Source organism: Gobio gobio (genome assembly GCF_949357685.1).
Source record: "Gobio gobio genome assembly, chromosome: 10".
Lineage (NCBI taxonomy): Eukaryota > Metazoa > Chordata > Actinopteri > Cypriniformes > Gobionidae > Gobio > Gobio gobio.
The window spans coordinates 7,116,891-7,135,241 of NC_137116.1; the positions used below are offsets into that span (position 1 = coordinate 7,116,891).

Sequence of the window (18,351 nt, forward strand, 5' to 3'; positions counted from 1 at the left end):
ACTACATCAATAAACCCCGCCCTCAAGCCTGATTGACAGTTGACTGTGTTAGGCATCGGAAATGCAAATGGCAGGGTCATAACTTGCAAGACATTGGAAATGCAATTGCAAACAGACTTTGCTTTTCCATTTGAAATTTGGCAGTCATTGTGCGTTTGCGTAAACGAAAATGCAAATGGTAATGAGCGATTTGCAATTGCTTTTGGATTGTGTCACATATTATGCGTCCACAAATTGAAAACGCAATTGCAAATACCATTTGCAATTCCTTTTGAAAATTGTCCGCGATATCCTTCCATATTATATATATATATATATATATAAAATGTAAAACCCGCAGCTATACAGACGAGCAGCGTTGAATTTAACTCACTACATCCGTGCCTGAAGTCCGGTCCGCATTTTATATCTCACCACGGCGCTCTTTGTGTAAACACGGAAGTCGCTGCGCTTAACCGGATCTGCGTTGGCTTTTACTGTCTGTCAACCGTCTCGTGCCGCAGAATTACTGTATCACTGAATGAAGCATGATGCGATTAACAACGCTGTGTTTTGTTGTCCTCTGCTGGTCTCGGGGTAAGTTAGTTTGTTATTGTTATACTGCTACATGATGTTTGTGGGATTGGCTAACTGACTGATTAAAGCTCATTACGTGTTTACTTGTGAATCATTTCACTGTAACGTTATTCATAAATCTGCTCGATTAATTAACGTGTTAGCTATTAGCTAATCGTTAGTCATCTAAGTTGCAATGCGAATTTCTTTCCACGTTTGCAAATCCTGACAGCAAAAAGGTTTTGTAGCAAATGTAGTCAAAAATATCACTGGATCAACCACATTCCTGCTCCTGGAAAGGAGTGTCTTGACTCCATGTTTTAGGTCGTTGTTTAACGTTACACGTTGCGATGTATGTTTATTATCTTGTATTTTCTAGTGAATCAGTTAAAAATGACAGACGGGTGGCAAATGAAAGGGAAAAACATGAAGTGTCTTAGTTATGTGTTGAGCCTCTAGAACAGCTTCTGTGGTTTAAAGGCACAATATGTAATTTTTGTAAAATGTTATTCAAAACAAAGCTTGTATAACAATGTATAACTGAGCTGTATAACAATGATTAGTTTTCTGTTGATGAATGTGTCCAAACAGTTGCTCACCTGTCTAATAAAACACATCATATATTAAAGCGTCTTTGGTGACAGATATCGAGGTTTATGCAGGTATGATGTCATTGCTAGCCAACACAAGGACATGATTCAATTATTTCTCTGGATTTAAACATTCTTGGAAACATTTGGGATAATGTAGGTACACAGGTCAACAAAATATAGGCTATATATTATTTTTCTAGTGGTTTTTGGATATTTTAATCCAAAAATCTTACATATTGTGCCTTTAATTTAATTGTTTTTATTCTACAAGTCTGAGGAACTCGCTCCCAAGATATTCCATCATTTGGTGTTTTGTTTTTTTTAAATTAATTATTTATTGGCTATTTTTTTCAATTACATTGTTCTGTGTAGGAGTCAAAAATACATTACAGAATTAAAAGAAAAACTGGATACATTCAGTCCAGCTGACACATCCTACAAAATTCATAATATTTACAGAATTATTCAAAACGGAATAGAAAAAAAAGGTGAGAACAAACAAAAGGATTTATGTATTTGTATTTATATATGTGCATATATGTACACTGCCATTCAAAAGTTTGGGATTGGTACGTTTTAATGTTTTTAAAATCTCTTCTGCTCCCCAAGGCTACATTTATTTAATTATAAATACAAAACAAACAGAAATATTGTGAAATATTATTCCAATGTAAAACAGCTGTTTTCTCTTTGAATATATAGTAAAATGTAATTTATTCCTGTGATCAAAACTGAATTTTCAGCATCATTACTCCAGTCTTCAGTGTCACATAAGAAATCATCAATATTCAGAAATCATTCTCATATGATGGTTTGCTGCTCAAGAAACATTTATGATTATTAAAATCATATTAGATAAAAAAAACGCTCAAAAAATTAAAAAATTAAATAAATAATATTTTCTGTAAATACAATTTTTTTTTTTAACCAAGCCATATTTCCTTCCTTCTACCATTTAATTCTGAGATAAGAGGTGAATTCTGCTCTGTGGTTTTGAAGACAATAATAAAGTTTAGGAATAACCTTACTAATTATAGTAGCCTTAAATGCATACAAGAGTATCATGACAAAATCACTTTGTTCCCCATTCCTTTCGTATTCACTGTTGTGTTGAAACAGTGTCCTATACAAGTCATGATTACCCAACTCAAACCGATTCTTAAACTGTTAAAAGGTTAAGAAAATATTGCTGTTCGTGATAGAATAGTGCGATGTAACTCATTTGGTGTTTTGATGATACTATAGGCTTCAACTCTGTGCTAGGCCCAAGATTTTATTGTGATTCTTTGTTGTGGTATTTTTCAGTTTGCGCTAATCCATTGCAAATTGAACGTGACACTCAAGAAAGTCCTGAAAAACCGGCCACAGGCGTAAATCCACTACAGCTCATAGAAATTGAGACAACAAACAATGAGTTAAATGAAGCTTCTGAAGTTAGAACAGATGATGAAACGCCAGAAACGCCAGAAGAACCTGGGATTGAAAAAAACGACCCTAAAGCTTCTGTAGGTGGTCCAGAAGTCAAACCTGTGAATGATATCAAACCCACTGAAAAGGCTGACGCAGCTGTGTCAAAAGAAGTTGAAAGTGTGGAAGAGGATCTCCACGAACCTGACCAAAATAAAGCAATCAGTGAAAAAAACGACCCTGGTGAAGATGACGCAGATGGATCAAAGAAAGACATAAAGGAGAAGACGGCTGGAGAAGAACAAGGTGAACCAACACTCTCTAAACCTGATAAAAAAGAGGAAGAGACTCAAAACACGCCTATCCTTGGTAAAGCATCCTCTGAAACTGGTAATGATGAACCAAATGGTGATGACAAAGACCCGGCCTCAGTTGACCAAAATCCAGATGCTGATGAGACTGAAAATGAAGATCTTGAAGGTAACCGAGCCGGACCTGAGACCCCTACAGACAGTCAAGAGGACGGCCCTGCTGAAGACGATGGCAATGGTGGCAATGACGATACTGGTGATAATCTGCCAGAGGACCAGGATAAACCTGACCACAAAACTGAAAACCTGGGCGGTAAAAGAAAAGCAAATGACAAGTTCGAGGAGAACGCAGAGAGCAGCCACTTCTTCGCCTATCTGGTCTGTGCCATCATTCTGGTGGCTGTGCTGTATATTGCCAGTCACAACAAGCGGAAGGTGAGTGCGCCACCTAGAGAGATGCTTTTCGGTTTTTACTGATGCATTTTAAAGATGTCAAAATGGCAATCACTTATAATTCCTTTCGCCCTCTCCTGCAGATAATTGCTTTTGTCGTTGAGGGCCGGAGATCAAGAGGCTCACGGAGACCCAAAACATCAGATTACCAAAAACTCGACCAGAATGTAAGTAGCGATATGTACACACAGAGAGTTAATTTATTCAAAAATAAGTGTCATTCATGCGATGACTGTAAAACATGTTCCTACCGCTGATCTGTATAAATGACTGGATTGCTCATTGCGTTCTAAACTGCCATCAGGCGGTGAAGCCACCGGAATTGTTTGAGCGGCCATCTTACTATTCCCTACCAACAGGGCACGATTTGCTGCGTCTCAATCTCACAAGATTAGTTTACGACATATGCATGGCTTGACATTAACACTCGCCATTTGCGGGTGTATTTCGGCTGTGGCGTGTAACACAGTCACTCCCACTAGCCACTTTGGCGGTTGAACTTATTATAGTCTTCTCAAAAGCCATCTGTTATAATCTCATTGCGCATTATAACCAATCACACGTGTTTCTATTGAGTTTATGAATGCAATGTCTAATAATCAGAGGCGTTCAGATTAGCCAGAGTTTTGTTCAGAGCGCGCTCTCACACACTGAAATCTGCACTCAAAGTAGAGATGAACATGCAATGTACGCAGGAGATTAATTCGTCATATAGTGTTTGATTGCTTTTGTTCCATTTAAACAGCGAAAATAGTTCAAACAAACACAGTAGCACCCGATGTGACTGGCATAAAGTTGGCTTGATGTTCGATGTTTGCGAATTTTGGGGCCGTCTCTAAAGTTACATACAACATTGGTATACACGTTGCTAACTTCAATAGCATTTGAAAAGAATGACTTAGTCATAAAACTGACTGTAAAGTGTTCATCTGGGTGTCAGATATGATGCACACCTTTTAGATTTTTGATATTTAATAAAAAAAAGCATATGAAAATATGGATATGCATTTTACTAGGGTACTGTTTGGGCTCATACACAAAATATGTTGATTTAAATGCGTCATAGCTGATAGAACACTGATGAGAATATTGCTTGAGAATATATTTACAGAGATAATATTAGAGATTATATTTACACCAACATTTTTTTTAGATTAAAAGTCTAGATTAAGGAGTTTTACACATAACCTCATCAGAGCTAAATAGGCCTATTTGATGACCTGTCATGGTCAATGTTCCCTCTAATTTCTTTTCTCGCTGAGCAAAACTTTTCTCTATTGGGCGGACATTTTGGTCACCTGAGCAAAAACATTCTTTACCTGTACAGCGTATCTAAACGCACACAAAAAGTGGTTTCATCATGCAGTTATAACTTATAACTTTAATGTGCCATTTCTATTTTATTTTACCATTGATGTAACTTAGTAATGTATATAATAAATAAAAAAAACTGTTAATTCAGAAGTCACTAAATTAATCACATTTTACTGTGCTGTTAACTGTAGTCTTCTTTACCAAGAAATACTATTAAAATCTCCCCCAGGACGGTCAATTCTTTATAATATAATGTAATATAATATGAAAATAATTAAGCGGTTACACTGAGATGGTTCTTAATGTGTTTTTGTACAGTTTTTTATTGGCGACAGGCAGCATTAAACCATCTATATTAAATGCTTGTTTATTGCTTATGAATTTCCAAGATTTTCTATTTCAGGGTTTTTCAAATGTTTTAATGGCAAGGATCCCTAAACAATCCCCTTGTGAGATCAATTCTTTATTAGGCTTACACTATAATACAATTATATTAGCCTATAATATAATATAAAAACTAATGGAAGAAATTAAACTGATAGTATATTCTATCAGTTTAAATTTGTCAATTTGTTTAAAAAAAAAAACAACTAACTGAAGTAATGAAATAGATCTAATAGCTAAATATTTTCAAGGGAACATGTGAACTCTTTTATAGTTATCTAAACATCACTGAAACCCAAACCACACACACATCTGTTTAAACTGAGGTGTGTTACTTTGATGTTTAGAGTTTGCACGCTACACTTGTGGTGGGTGTAACTGTAAATGTCTGTTTTGTTACCGTGCTGTGTTCATCATCTGTTATTTCCACCACTTGATCAAGCCACTCTTCTTTAAAACATGATGAGGTTTTGTTCCACGTCTTTGTGTTTCTCGCTGCCTCTCATTTTGAGCTATTTGGACCGCAAACACGACTCGCTGCTGCGTGCTCACACATGACATCATTGTCTCTCTATGAAGCCTGTAAACCGCATCCACCGGTTCTAACACGATAGCGATACTAACTCTATAGCGGTAGAACAGAGCACTGCAATTATTTCTCATTTAAACTACAATCAAATGGATTTCTCCCCACATTTCGCGTCTGAGTCTATCGTCTGCGCGGCATTTTATTCTTTCTCTTCACGCGTGCCGCTTAGAGGGAACATTGGTCATGGTATGCATTTCATGTAGACTTGATTTGGGTGTGTACAGTGGTCATTTAAATATAGACCAACAACAAAATTTTGGTCAGTGAAAATTCTGAGTGGCTAGTAACTTTGGAAAACCACTAGCCACAGTGGCTGGTTACCAAAAAAGTTAATGTCAAGCCCTGGATATATGTATAGGGCCCTATGATTTCCGCGATGCAGAAAACACGGACCAAATCATGGAGTCCAGTCATAAAAATGCAGAATTTCTCAGAATTTGTAAAATTTTATGAATAAATAAAAAGCAGGTTAGTTCAATTAAAAATGAATCACAATGTAGACTAGTGTCTGTAAATATTAAACTGCAAAAAGACTTTAAATATGAATCCTGGATCTCTGTGTCTCTGTGTGTATGAACAATGGACAATAAGGCAATCGGGCCTAGTGTGAGTACACCCTGAAGCACGTGGTGTTTTCAGCATCTGCAGTCTCACTATATGAGGACATGAACACACAAACTTCATCTCCAGAGTCACTTTGTCAGCATTTCACCGTTTCATTTGAGAAAAACTAGCGTCATATCAAACACAGAAACTCAAAGGTCTTCATAGTAACCCGTCAAAATAAACATTCGGTTTAACTTGAAATGCCTTCATTTTATTGCCAGGAAAATTTAAATAACACAGAATTTCTTAAATATAAATAAAACTTTTCTTAGAAATGATAAATTGTTGTTTTTATGAATTCAAATAATTAGACATGCTTTTTGATTATTAAAATTTAACCAAACCCTTAAAATGGAATCTAGAAAACTTAAAACAGAAAAAAACTGATTTTGGTAAAAATAAAACGGAATTTGAGAGAAAAAAAAAAGTATTTTTATAGGGTCCTAAATATGTAAATTGTTAAATAGTACAAGTTTCATGATTTCAGTTAATTATACATGATTTTTGATTACTAAAAATGTTAATGAAACCATTAAAATAGAGTCCAAAAAAAATGGAATCAGAAAAATTTAAAGGAATTTGGGCAAGAAATTAAACGGATTTCATAGGGCACTATATGTATGTAAATTAATAGATATTTCAGATGCTATCTGTAATGTTTAGTCTTTTGGGAGAGGATAAGTCATATGTTGAAATCTTTGATGTGGGTGTGTTCATTGCTTTCCGACACAGGTAACCAACCTAACACAAAAATATACTTTACGTAATTATGGAGAAAATATTAAACATTAAACATTCAGTTTACCATGCATCAGCTTGGAAACAAAGCAATAAGTTATGATGCGTGTGTTTTATTTCCTGATTGAGCAACATCTATTTAAGCCTCTTAAAGTAAATGGCGATTTACTAGAATTAGTTTCCATATGAATAAAGTTGTTAATTTAACCATTGTTTAAATCATGAGCTGCTTTGAAAAGCATGCTTTTAACAAAATCTTTGTTGAAACATTTGCAGTTAGCCTATTGTATTAATAAAAACAATACTACAACACAACAAAAGTACATAAACACAACGGTACAAGGTGATTTCAGGTTACAAGACATACATCTTTATTCTGATTTCAGAATGCGCACTTTGACATTTGTAATGCGTATGCTGAAGTGTTTCGTCTGTCAGCTAATCTTATGTTTACTACTGTAATGAATATGAACGTTGCTTTCTAATAAGCAGGGGGAATTCCCGACTTTAAACGAATAACCATTTACATGCTTAGGACGTTTACGTTGTAAGAATGTACAGGGAAACACCAGATGTCTCATTAGGCAAAATGGGGAATCCCAATATGGCGGCGTGGTGCATGTTTCTCAATTTTACTTATCTTTTTGTTGGGTGGGCAACTGGGCATAAAGTAAAAAATTCCTGTCCAGTATCATAATGAAGAAAAACCTAGCTTTAGCAGTTTAACAACACTTTTGTATTTAACACTTATAACAACACTAATGTATTTAACAAAAGTGCTTAATATTTGAAAAGCTTTTGTCCACCAAATCAGGCATGGTGTGTGACCAACATGCAGAAACGTGCAATGATATAGAGAGGAACCTCATAATGACTGTGTTGAAAAACGAGTTGCGACGCTTGGATTCAATGGATTGCGACGCTTGGATTGGATGCAATCCAGTTCTCTATATAGATCAGTGGTTTTTATGCATGTTTCTCAATTAAACTTATTTATTTGTTGGGTGGATGAAGTAAAAAAATTCCTGTCCAATATCGTAATGAAGAAAAACATCAAATCAAACAAATAAAAAGAAAACCTAGCTTTAATAGTTTAACAACACTTATAACAACACTAATATATTTAACAAAGGTGCTTAATATTTGAAAAGCTTTTGTCCAACAAATCAGGCATGGTGTGTGACCAACATGCAGAAATGTGCAGTGATATAGAGAGGAACCTCGGTGTGTGTTGAAAAGCGAGTTGCGACACTTGGACTCAATTGAGGAATGCAGAAGAACCGCGTTTTGTGAGGCGACCAATAGTCCCAAACACTGAATAGTTCCAGCATTCAATTCAGCATTCCAGCATTCTTTTTTGTTGTTGTTGACATTTAAACGCATTAGTTGACCTCTCAGGAATCTAGTCAGTAGTGGTATTTTATAAAGCGCATTATAGTTAAAGTGCTCCTATTATGGATTTTTTAAAATTCGCTTTCGTGTAGTGTGTAACATAGTTCTAAACGTCTCATCGTTTTTTAAACGAATCCCAAGCCATTTCGTCGTGACGTCACATCCACTTACTGCACAGGCAGACACCAGGGATAACTTGAACCACCTCAAACACTGCAGCTGATCCTGGATAGTAGGGTTGCACCAATATCACTTTTTTTCAGACCAAGTACTCACATTTGGGTACTTGCCGATACCAAGTACCGATATGAGTACTTAATACAATGTTTTATTTTCATCAGATGTTTTTCACTTTCTGACAAATTAATGCTGACGCTGACATTTTAACATTAAACTTGGTGTTTTCCTAAACAAATATGGCACTGCTGCCAAATGTAACCTGTAACACATTTAGTGGATTTCAGTACCACACAACATAGTAGCAGAACAACTGAAATTATTATATGTTATCATAGCCATACACCCTTTTTCGGAAAAGTGAGAGGCAGGATCTTATTGATGAAAAGAAGCTTCTCTGCATTATCAGCTATGAGCCTGTTTCTGTTTTCATTTACAACGTGTGACACTGAGCTAGGGATGTGCAAGACTAGCGGACTAGTCGATTAAACGTTAGTGCTGCTGTTAGTCAAATTGAAAAATACTTCTCATTTAATTTTTTTTTGCACTTTTAATGTTTTGCTTTATACTGTATAATATTTTTTTAAAGATTTAAAAAAAAAAATTTTTAAATTTTTTTTATACAAAGGCTATGTTTAAATTACCGTTGTGTTAATTTTAGATCTTGAAATTAATATATTATTCTGAAAAGTGTATATCTGCAGCAAAACAAAATCATTTAATTTTACCTCAGGTTTTGGATGTGTTGGTTCTCTCTGGTGCTCGCGGAGGCTTCAAATAAATCTCAACGAAGATGAGCAAGGTGAGGGAGGATTTTGAAAGCTTACACAAAACATTTCCGTTTTCTTACATCATACTAGTATAACAATTAAGCTTGCTTAGGCTTGTTATACTACCGGTTACGAGGGACAATACGGTATGCAATTCTATATCGGATTAACGGAGAAACATTATGAATGAAGCTTACTTTGCACTTGAACAGTTGCTATATCATCATCCTAAAGATATGAAAATACGGTTAAATAATGTATAGTTGTCAGTAGGGCTGTAACTAATGATTATTTTGATAATCGATTAGTTGACCAATGATTTTTTCGATTAATCAGATACAAAGCCAATTTCTTATTTTATTGGCAAAACACTATTTCACATCCTGCCCAATGCTGTCCTTCAAACAAACGTGTCAGCTGAGTGCTATGAACACATAAATAGTGAATAGATCTACCCTTATATAAATTAACCATGGTTTTACAATGAACAAAACAAACAATAATAATAAATAACAGGGTAATTTTAGTTATTCAATGGTAACCACAAATTAACCATAGTTTTGCTGAAAATCCATAGTTTAACTAAATGGTATTTGTGTGGTTATACAAATGGTAATCAATAGCATAATTTTCGTAAGGGTATGTTTGTGCTATACATTATGTGCAAAAAAGTTACTAAGCAAATCCCTACATTAAAATGATATTAAAGAAGAAAAAAAACACAAACTTAGTGTTACCACATAAGAGGAATGTTCTGCAGGAACACACGCAAAGGTGCGCGCGGCAAAAACGAAGTCATCGCAGTCGTGTGCATAACTTTTATGTAACTTTCCACGCGGCTCCGCATCCGAAGATGTGTTGCCATAAAGTGGTATCAGGTGCGGTTGTATCTGGGTAGTTTTACGAGTATGAGTACTTGAGCACAGTATCGGACTGACAACTGAGTACTGGTTTCGGTATCGGTGCATCCCTACTGGATAGCATCATGTGGAGAAGGTTTGTTGATGGACGTACACTTGTTAATGCTGATGGTGAGGAATTACAGTGGAAACATCTCATAATGTACCTCAATCTGAGTAGCATCACTGAGAGACGTCCTGCTCAAGGTTCGGGTTGAATAACTAGTTGTACCAATGTTTCATCATCGATTCGGAGTCGCACTGGGATTGGTGTAAAATCAACGTTATCGTTACTGTCTTTACTGTGTGTACAATCGCTGAGCTTTAGGAAGCCTCCGGACGGAGCTGGAAATACGCTCTGTACAAGGTAGACCAATCACAGCAGACTGGGCCATCTGACCAATCAGAGCAGAGTAGACCAATCACAAGCCTGTAGCACTCCTGTCAGAAACTGAAGCTGACGTGCCTCGATTGCCCCCAGGTGGTTGGTCCCAGTATAGGTCATAACCCCCGCCCCTCCGTGTATTCTAATGGACGCGAGACAAACTAAACAATCAAATTACACTTCAAATAATTTTTTTATCACAATGATTTCACTTCAAGTATTCAATGTTAAATAAGTTTAGTTTTAGTTAGTTATTTAATGCTATAAAAATGGGGGTGTGACTTCATGATTGACAGCTGAGATTGACGGCTTCTCTGAGTGAAGTTGTCACCGAGGCACCAACAGACTTTTTTTCTGGATTTTTGGGAGAGTGGAGCTTTAGCTTTAATTTCTACATTGCGCAAGATGTCAGCGCCATATTCGGACCTCCGGAGGCTTCACTTACTTCAGCTTTTTTTTTTCACGGTCTATGATCACAACAGACTGGGCCATCTGACCAATCAGAGCAGAGTAGACCAATCACAACAGACTGGGCCATCTGACCAATCAGAGCAGAGTAGACCAATCACTACAGACTGGGCCATCTGACCAATCAGAGCAGAGTAGACCAATCACTACAGACTGGGCCATCTGACCAATCAGAGCAGAGTAGACCAATCACTACAGACTGGGCCATCTGACCAATCAGAGCAGAGTAGACCAATCACTACAGACTGGGCCATCTGACCAATCAGAGCAGAGTAGCTCGCGGAAAGGAGGGATTTAGAGAGACCAATTCATCCATTGAATCGTTTGAGAGTCATTGAATATTGTGGTGATGTGCAATGTATATTATGAGAAAATGAATGTTTTTTTTACCTTTGGTGCATGGAAACCTGAAAAACATCCAAAACTAAATTAGGAAACTTTAATATAGCTACCATAACAAGATACTAGTTGTCATATTTTTAACAGTTTAGTCTTTCTGCAATCTTTCCTCTCCCTGTAGGAGGTCGAATGCGTTTCTATGAAGAACGAGGAAAAACATCTTATCTAGGCTCTCATTGGATATATGATATAATAAAGAGTTTCATTGAATGTTTACCTTGTTTTTTTAACACTTCTTTCTTGGGTTAAATTCAGTATTTGCTTGCATTTATTGATATTATTTATGCTTCTGTGACTATCATAAAATAACATTAGGATGTGAGTAATTATGTAACGTAATGTAAAAAATCAAAACGTATAAAAATCTAGTGTTTGATCGTGTCTAAATATATTTTCAAATGTAAAACAAAACAAAAAATGATGTAAAAAGTTTGTTATAATGACTGGCAGTACTCAACTAGCATCTAGACTAGAGCTGTGTGTGTGTGGGTAGTTGACAAATAGGCAGTAAAAATGCTTTTTTGTAAAACACCATTTTTGAAAAATAAGTATATGTATGTATTGTGAAGTCTGATGTTTGAGAAAATTTAAGGGGTCACTAACTTTATCAATTTCACAGATTTTTTTGAAAATTTTTACTGAACTGTACCGTTAATGTGTCCTATTGTGTAACATAGCAAAATTAAGCACAAAAAAAAACCCTCTTTATAATATACAAATAGCATGATAGATTTAGCTTCATTGTTAGATACTTATTTTCATATAGTGCTTTTTATTTAAAATGAAATTATGAATAACATTATTTATACGAATAACATAATTAACGTTATTATGACTTGTTGGACATTTTCAATAAATACGAGACAAACTTTGCTGTCATCATCATTTCAAAACTGCTGAAAATTATACCATTTTAAGATGAGTGATGATTATATCTCCCCTACTGCAATACTCAACTGTTCTTTAAAGAGCACCTATCATGGCATTTAAAATGTTCCAAATATTGTTTTAGAAGTCCCCAACAACAGTTTTGCATGCATGCAATGACAAAAAAGACTTTAGTTTTCTTATAATATGCATTTATTTTTACCTGTTTTGACAGCGATTCTCAAATGATTCCTTTAGTGATTCACTTTTCAAAACCCCGCCTTTACGTGACGCGAATCTGCGGTGATTGGTCCGATGATCCAGTCAGTTGTGATTGGTTTAGTCTGTGCAGATATTTTCGGAAACGGAACGCCCATCAAAGTCTTATAGTGACAGTAATTTGTTAATATGTGTCAGGAGTTATGAATATGAAAACCGCGTCGGTACCGTTTGATTGTAATATGAGCCTCAGCTGATCTCATTCATAAAAAAACTCCTCTATTCTCCTCACGAAGACTCGCGACAAATCAACATCCCTCAGGGCTTTTAGTTCAAAAGTGTGCAGATGAGGAGACATATTGATAGATTCTCATATGTCTGTGTCAAATTTCTAAACAGAGGAGTATTTTTTATTCAATACTTCCTCAAAATGGGCAGTTATAGCCTAATCATGAGCGATTGAGTCTCTTATGTGTTGTTTTCAATTCATACTGGCAGCCGGAGGGCGCTCTGTGCACATGTAGTCCATATATGGTACAGACAGACGAAGAAGAACCATGTGCCATAATAGAAGTCCATAATAAAAGCTTCCTGAGATCGCGAAACATACATTTGACGACTAATAAACACACAATCGCGACGATGTATGGTTTGTCTTCAAGCCACTTAGTCTTCAAATGCTCATCCTTGGGCAGATGAAAAAAGTTTGCTTTTGAGTGGCACTTCAGAACACAGTGTCTCGTGGCCATGATGTTTTCTAGTTTTCACTGGCGTCTTGGAGCGCAATAAGTGGGCGTATCGTATTCAAATAACTTGACAAGTTGACGTCATCTAGTCAGAGAAAAAGCTTCGGTCTTCTAACGATTCTTAAAAATGACTCCGAGTCGACTCTTACTTTTGAAAGAAAATAACTATATATACGGTGCACTGTCATATTTCAAGCTATCACAGGATGTTTTTGTTCACTTAGATCTATGTTACACACTACATGAAAGGTACATTTCAAAATTCCATGATAGGTGCTCTTTAAGATATTTTGAGATAAATCAAATATGTGGTTCTTTTATGTGTGTCACACCAGAGGACATTGTCACACTGAAGGACAGAAATGGTAGTTATTGCATTAAAGAAAGTCAGGGGTAATATTTAAATTTGAATGTGTCAAAGAAGAAAGAATTTAACTTTGATACAAACAATATCAACAAGGTTTTTTTTTTTTTTAAATCAACAAAACGGTGACTCCTTGACAGAGCAAATTGAAACTTTAAAAATCTTTTTTTAAATGTAATGCATTTGTTTGTTAAAGGAGAAATGACTAAAATGCTGTATTCTGCTGTCGGGCCAGTAGATGGCGATTTGTAGTTTACACAAAGATGATGCTGGTATCGTGGGCTGTGTCTGAAATCGCCCCCCTATACCCTTAAATAGTTATCGAGTGCACTCATTCAATCCCACAATCCACTGCAATAACGAGTGTACAACTGATATACGCTCAAAAGCTAGAGAATACCCATAATGCACTGTGAGAGTCAAGCTGCAAATCAAATCCCGTGTCTGACCACAAGATGGCGCCCACATCTTTTCCAAACCGTTTTCATTCACTCCTTCAAGTGGACTATATTAGTTGAGTAATGTAGGGAATAGTGAATGAGTGTATAGGGGGCGATTTTGAACACAGTAGTGCACTTTGAAACCTGATTTCAACATTTTGCGTTTTCAGGACCCCAAAACAACGTTGTCGTGTAAATGAACGGCCCAAACCCATAAAAAGTGTTCTGTTTTTAGTTGATAACAGTGTTGTGTAAATGCCTTCTTAAAATATCAGACAATTTGACCTTTTTATGACAAGTCAAGGTTAGTTCAGGTAGTGAAAGGTATAGAAGCTTGTTTCTACCACAGAATTAAAAATAAAGTCTTTTTATAATTATAAAAATGTATCATTATAATCTCGCAGTTTAGACTTTTTTCAAAATTCTGTGAACAAGTAACAATTTGCGAGATAAAAAGTATCAATTACCTTTTTATTTTGTGGTGGAAACAAGTTTCTATAAGTTTAATGAGGTACGACTTCCCAAAACACAATACAATTTGTAAAAATAATGCTTACAAATATTCACGTTTAAAATGTCATTATTTGAGTGTTATTTTTAGAGAATTTTAAATGTAACCTTTTTTTTTAAAACAAAATCAGAAACTCGTATAAAGTGAATGTGATTTAAACAGTGTTGGGGAAAGTTTCTTTGAAAAGTAAGGCATTACATGATTGTGTTACTCCCTTAAAAAAGTAACTAATTGAGTTACTTAGTTACTTTTTAAGAAAAGTAATGCGTTTTCTCACCTGGATTGGGCTTCTTTTTTTGTTTTTTTGTTTGTTTTTTTATCTATTTTTGTGCAAATGTAAAGACCTCTTCATACCAAAATTAAAATGATAAACCTCTGAGGTAAAAATGCTAATTCACACGTTTGTACAGTAGAGGGCGCACAAACAAACCTTTCAGCTGTGCTGCCAGTCTGGATAATGGAAGGTCGCAGGAAAAAAAAAGTTTAACACTTACTTCCCCAATAAAAACAAACAAAAAAACATTTTTGCTCATGGTTTAACTGAATCATCGAAGGTTAGCAGCAAGACATTGGTCAATTTCATTATTGGAGGTTTGCATTTTGACTGATTTTGTTCATTTTGAGGAGTAATGAATATTTTTTTGTGCAAGGGAGATGCTCACATTTAGTCTAGAACTGCAATAACCATCATGTTTACACACAACGCCTCTGCACTTACTCTCGATTTTTCTCAACATGGGGACAGGAGAGCTGTCAGTCAAATAAATGTGAAAAAGTAACTTGAAAAATGTTGTTGTAAATATTAAAAGTAATTTGTTACTTTACTAGTTACTTGAAAAAGTAATCTGATTACCTAACTCAAGTTACTTGTAATGTGTTATCTCCCAACACTGGATTCAAACTAGATTTTAAAATGTTTTTCCCTTGTCTTTATGGATGCTCTTGTTTGTCATTTAACCCGAATGCAAAAATGTACTCGGCTTTGGCAAGTAAATAAAAAGCATCATGTAACCTAATTAGGAACTGCAGCACATTATATGATTTAAATTAAATCATAAGTACAACAGTCTGATATTGCTTATACAACTGATCAGAGTTAATGAAATAGAACTGCCTAATACAGAAAACAACTGTTGGACATTTCTTCCATTGACAAATGAAATTGTTCTGTCTTTTTGTCTTCTGTTTTCCAGTGAGAAAATCCAGTCAGACGAGTCAGCAGTGGATGAGTCGAAGTATTTGAACTGTGACCTTGAAACTTGAATTCTTCATAATGCGGCATATATTAACACTCATATACGCTGTACAGCGATCCTCACTAAAATGACATTAATGTTGCGTCCTCATCCGCTCATAGCATGTCAGGAATGTAGGTCTAAGATTACTGGGGCCAGGATCTTCATTCCTTTAGCGTCACAAAAATCGTCAGAAATGACGTTCACTGTACCGGTACAGACTGTAGGTGATGGTTGAATCTGTGGCCTCTCTTTCCGTTTAATTACAGAGATTCCTTGTTTTCTTTTCTCCTTTTATTGCTGGACGAATTGTGTAATACAGGAGACAATTATGTATATTTTTGAAAGTATATGTTGATGTTTTGTGGGTAACTGATTGATGTTTGAATCAGATTTGCTCTGAGATGTGCTGTACGAGTTCTTGAAGCAGATCGCACCCATTTCTAGGGCATGTGAGTTGAGATGCACTTTCTATCAGTGTAGGTTAGTAAACGGGTTTGGCATACGCTACAGATGTATAGATGTACGAATCATATATATTTTCTGCTGGCCATTCAGTTCAGATTCGCCCTTTTCACTGGTCCCTCAACAAAGATATATATTTTATGTTTATGTGTCAGAAAGATTTTCCGTTAAACATTCCATTTTCTTTACCAAAAAAAGTACACTAATTTATTATGTTTTAAAGCAAACAAAGACTTTATAATGCCATAGTCCAAACCCTCTCAAAACGTCCCTTTAAAATACAACAGCCCTGATTCTGACAAGCTGCACTTTTCATTGATCAAACACGCCATCCGTTCTGAAGTAAATCACGTTGATTGTTTTATTGTTCTCTTCAGCAGTCACTGATTCATTTAAAGATGTTTTTCTGGTGTAGTAGTATCATAATAACCCATGTAACTGATGAGATTCCTGTGCCAAATCTAGACAATGCCCAGAAATGAGCAACAAAAGAACAGATACTCATACATCCCTTGATCCTAAAATTGGGAAATGGATATCTTTTATTGGGAGCCGTGTTACAAACCTTCACTCTCTGGTTGTGCCTACTGTGATTCCCGCTGTATTCTCTGTTCAGCCTGTGATTTGACGTTTAACCAGTGGCTTTGCACAACGGGTTTTCTTGAAATATGCAGAAGCTATTTTGAATTATTATGTGGGTAACAAATATGAAGGGGTTTAACTTGCCTATTTACTGTGGTCTGTCTTTTACCACTATTGCAACCTTTTCATGAGCGATATTCTTTCTACACTGAAAAGAAAATTGAATAAAGGTTTGTTTTTTTCCCCCTCTGACTCGTCTTTTTTGTCACATGAATACCGGGTTATTATCAACTAAAACAAACGATTAAATTCAATGCTTGAAATCAAATAAACATTAATAAAATATTTAAAAACTTATTTCAGCTAATTGCCAAGGCATCAGTTTTCATATTATCTTAGTTTAAAGTGAACTACTAATATGTAACAAAAACTATTCTTTATTAATTATATTAATTATTTAATGAGCTAAACCAACACAATTTCTATAGGCTACATTTGATCCTAACTTAATTCCACAGTGTTCAATCCATTTAAATATATGTGAAACTGAAGTTTGCCTTATTCATTTGTGTTGAGACTACATAAATTAATTGTGCTGCATTAAAGGGACAGTTCATCCAAAAATGAAAATGTTGTCATCATTTACTCAGCCTCAAGTTGTTCCAAACTTGTATAATAAGTGAATATTTATATGCCTGTATATAAGTCATAGAATAATTTTACCTTTCAGATTAATCTCTTTTACTGGGACCCTGCTTTGTCTGTCAACAGTTAACAATTATTAAATATTTACTACATATATATATATATATATATATAAAAAAAAAAAAATATATATATATATATATATATATATATATATATATATATATATATATACTGATCAGGCATAACATTATGACATTATTAATATTGTGTTGGTCCCCCTTTTGCTTTTGACCTGTCGAGGCATGGACTCCACTAGACCCCTTAAAGGTGTGCTGTGGTATCTGGCACCAAGATGTTAGCAGCAGATCCTTTAAGTCCTGTAAGTTGCGAGGTGGGGTCTCTATGGATCGGATTTGTTTGTTCAGCACATCCCACAGATGCTCGGTTGGATTGAGATCTGGGGAATCTGGAGGCCAAGTCAACACCTCAAACTCAATTTTGAATGCAATAGTTCATTTAGTATTTTACATTAATGACACAAAAAAATCTGCTTTTAATATTTCAATATTTAAAAATTAATATTTAATACATATCTAATAAATATGTATTACATATTTATAAAAAATAAATATTAAATATATATATATACATATATATATGTAATATTTTTTAATATTTAAAATCTTTTCAAATCTATCGCTATCATAATGTCTCTATTTTACATTCTTTTTCATTTAATACAACATTATTATTATTATCATCATTATTATTATTATAATTATTATTATTTAACAACAACAACACCAAGAAGAAGAATAACAGTAATATTAATAA

At 35.1% G+C, this 18,351-nt stretch overlaps 1 protein-coding gene across 4 annotated transcripts; it reads left to right on the forward strand.

Annotated features, from left to right (window-relative positions):
* The first annotated feature begins 420 nt into the window (after positions 1-420).
* On the forward strand, positions 421-17,488 carry tgoln2 (trans-golgi network protein 2). 4 transcript variants are annotated; one of them, XM_079827824.1, is made up of 5 exons: positions 421-576; positions 2,454-3,301; positions 3,403-3,486; positions 9,253-9,321; positions 15,781-17,118. In XM_079827824.1, exons 1-4 carry the CDS (start codon positions 528-530, stop codon positions 9,298-9,300), a joined length of 1,029 nt encoding a protein of 342 aa, XP_079683950.1. In that variant the 5' UTR covers positions 421-527; the 3' UTR covers positions 9,301-9,321; positions 15,781-17,118. The 4 variants fall into 4 exon arrangements, with proteins under 4 accessions (XP_079683950.1, XP_079683951.1, XP_079683952.1 ...); XM_079827825.1 differs by lacking the exon at positions 15,781-17,118 and adding an exon at positions 11,562-12,305; XM_079827826.1 differs by lacking the exon at positions 9,253-9,321 and having other exon boundaries at positions 15,781-17,488.
* Positions 17,489-18,351: the final 863 nt, after the last annotated feature.

Excerpts from the sequence above, each read along its gene's own strand:
- tgoln2 (XM_079827824.1), top strand. The coding sequence starts at position 528 with ATGATGCGATTAACAACGCTGTGTTTTGTTGTCCTCTGCTGGTCTCGG. Across the intron at positions 3,302-3,402 it reads CCAGTCACAACAAGCGGAAG|ATAATTGCTTTTGTCGTTGA; the intron begins GTGAGTGCGCCA and ends CCTCTCCTGCAG. Across the intron at positions 3,487-9,252 it reads ACCAAAAACTCGACCAGAAT|GTTTTGGATGTGTTGGTTCT; the intron begins GTAAGTAGCGAT and ends ATTTTACCTCAG.